At 35.4% G+C, this 1,406-nt stretch overlaps 1 protein-coding gene across 1 annotated transcript in view; it reads right to left on the bottom strand.

Annotated features, from left to right (window-relative positions):
* SNAP91 (synaptosomal-associated protein, 91kDa) overlaps positions 1-1,406 on the bottom strand; it is a 179,686-nt gene that overhangs the window by 124,855 nt on the left and 53,425 nt on the right. Inside the window, exon 5 of the mRNA XM_012001209.1 lies at positions 811-913. Coding sequence (XP_011856599.1) covers positions 811-913 — 103 coding nt within the window. The remainder of the gene's footprint in view (positions 1-810; positions 914-1,406) is intronic.

Here is a 1,406-nt window from a genome sequence, read left to right on the forward strand (position 1 = left end):
CAGATCAAAGTTCAGATTCACCTCAATCAAAAAAACATTCATATAGCTATTGTCTACTTTTCCATCTTTTTTGTTTTTTTTTTTTTTTTTTTTTAGACACAGGGTCTTAGAGACAGGGTTGCTGAGGTAGACTGCAGTGGCACGAACGTAGCTCACTGTAGCCTCAGTCTCCTGGGATCAAGCAATCCTCCTGCCTTAGCCTCCCAAGCAGCTGGGACTACAGGCATGCACCACCACACCTGACTACTTTGTTTGATTTTTAGTAGAGAGAAAGTCCCACTACATTGCCCAGGCTGGTCTTTAACTCCTACATTGCCCAGGCTGTTCTTTAACTCCTGAGCTCAAATGATCCTCCCAGGTTGGCCTCCCAAAGTACTGGGATTACAGGTATCACTGTGCCAGGTCAAATTGCTATTGTCACCTACAGTCACTATACTTTTAAGTGAATCTTGTCTTAATTCCCTCCTTCGTAAATTATTTGAAGGTACATACATGTTTAAAAATTTTGAGTTAATTTTAACAAATAAAATGTTATATAATTTGTCCTGGGGTTAGAGAGAAGAAAAAAATGTGATAGAATATAAACTGAGAAGCAAATCAGATTTTTCTGCATGAAGATATAAATAAAATAATGTATATTACAACTTCAAGGCTAACTTCTACAATATTATTTATTGAGTTTCTTTTTTTAGGTTATTGTAAACTGGGCCTTCAAGAAAATTAGCTGGCATTTAAGCTTAGTTAAAATAAATCAAGTATGCCTCAAGGACTTATTCTCCTCTAATAAATATAAGAAAGACAAAAACATACCCTTTCTTCACCCTGGCAAAATCAAAGGCCATCTGTCTGTAAGAAAAAGCCTTTTCATTCAAATATCTACTATAGCGCCTTATGAAGGTAGACATATCATAACCTGGGGGAGTGGAAAGAAGAAATAAAACTAATTAATAAAACACCTTCAACTGTGCTTTGCATACTACTATTTTTTTAAACTCTCTAAATGGTAATAGTCCTAGGATAGGGTCAATAACTGTGTCAGACCCCATTTAAAATCCTGCTTCTAGGCAAAAAACTTTTGACAAAAAACATGAGGCATTCCAGGATGATTCAATTACTTATTCCACCATTCCAGTACATAATATGTTTTTAAATTTTCCTTGAATTTTTATTCATCTTTCAAATAATAGCCAGTTTCAGACTTAATTCATGCAGCCATCTGATAATGTTCCATTTGCTTGATGTGCTTTCTTTACACATAACAGATAAACAGTGAATATGATCAATGAGCAAATGAATGCAGTTCAAACCCTATTAATCCACACAAAAAATTTATTTAAGACTGGAATCACTTTTTTTTTTTTTTTGAGACGGAGTCTCGCTCTGTCGCCCAGGCTGGAGTGCAGTGG

Source organism: Mandrillus leucophaeus, unplaced genomic scaffold, assembly GCF_000951045.1.
Source record: "Mandrillus leucophaeus isolate KB7577 unplaced genomic scaffold, Mleu.le_1.0 Scaffold652, whole genome shotgun sequence".
In the NCBI taxonomy this organism is placed as follows: domain Eukaryota; kingdom Metazoa; phylum Chordata; class Mammalia; order Primates; family Cercopithecidae; genus Mandrillus; species Mandrillus leucophaeus.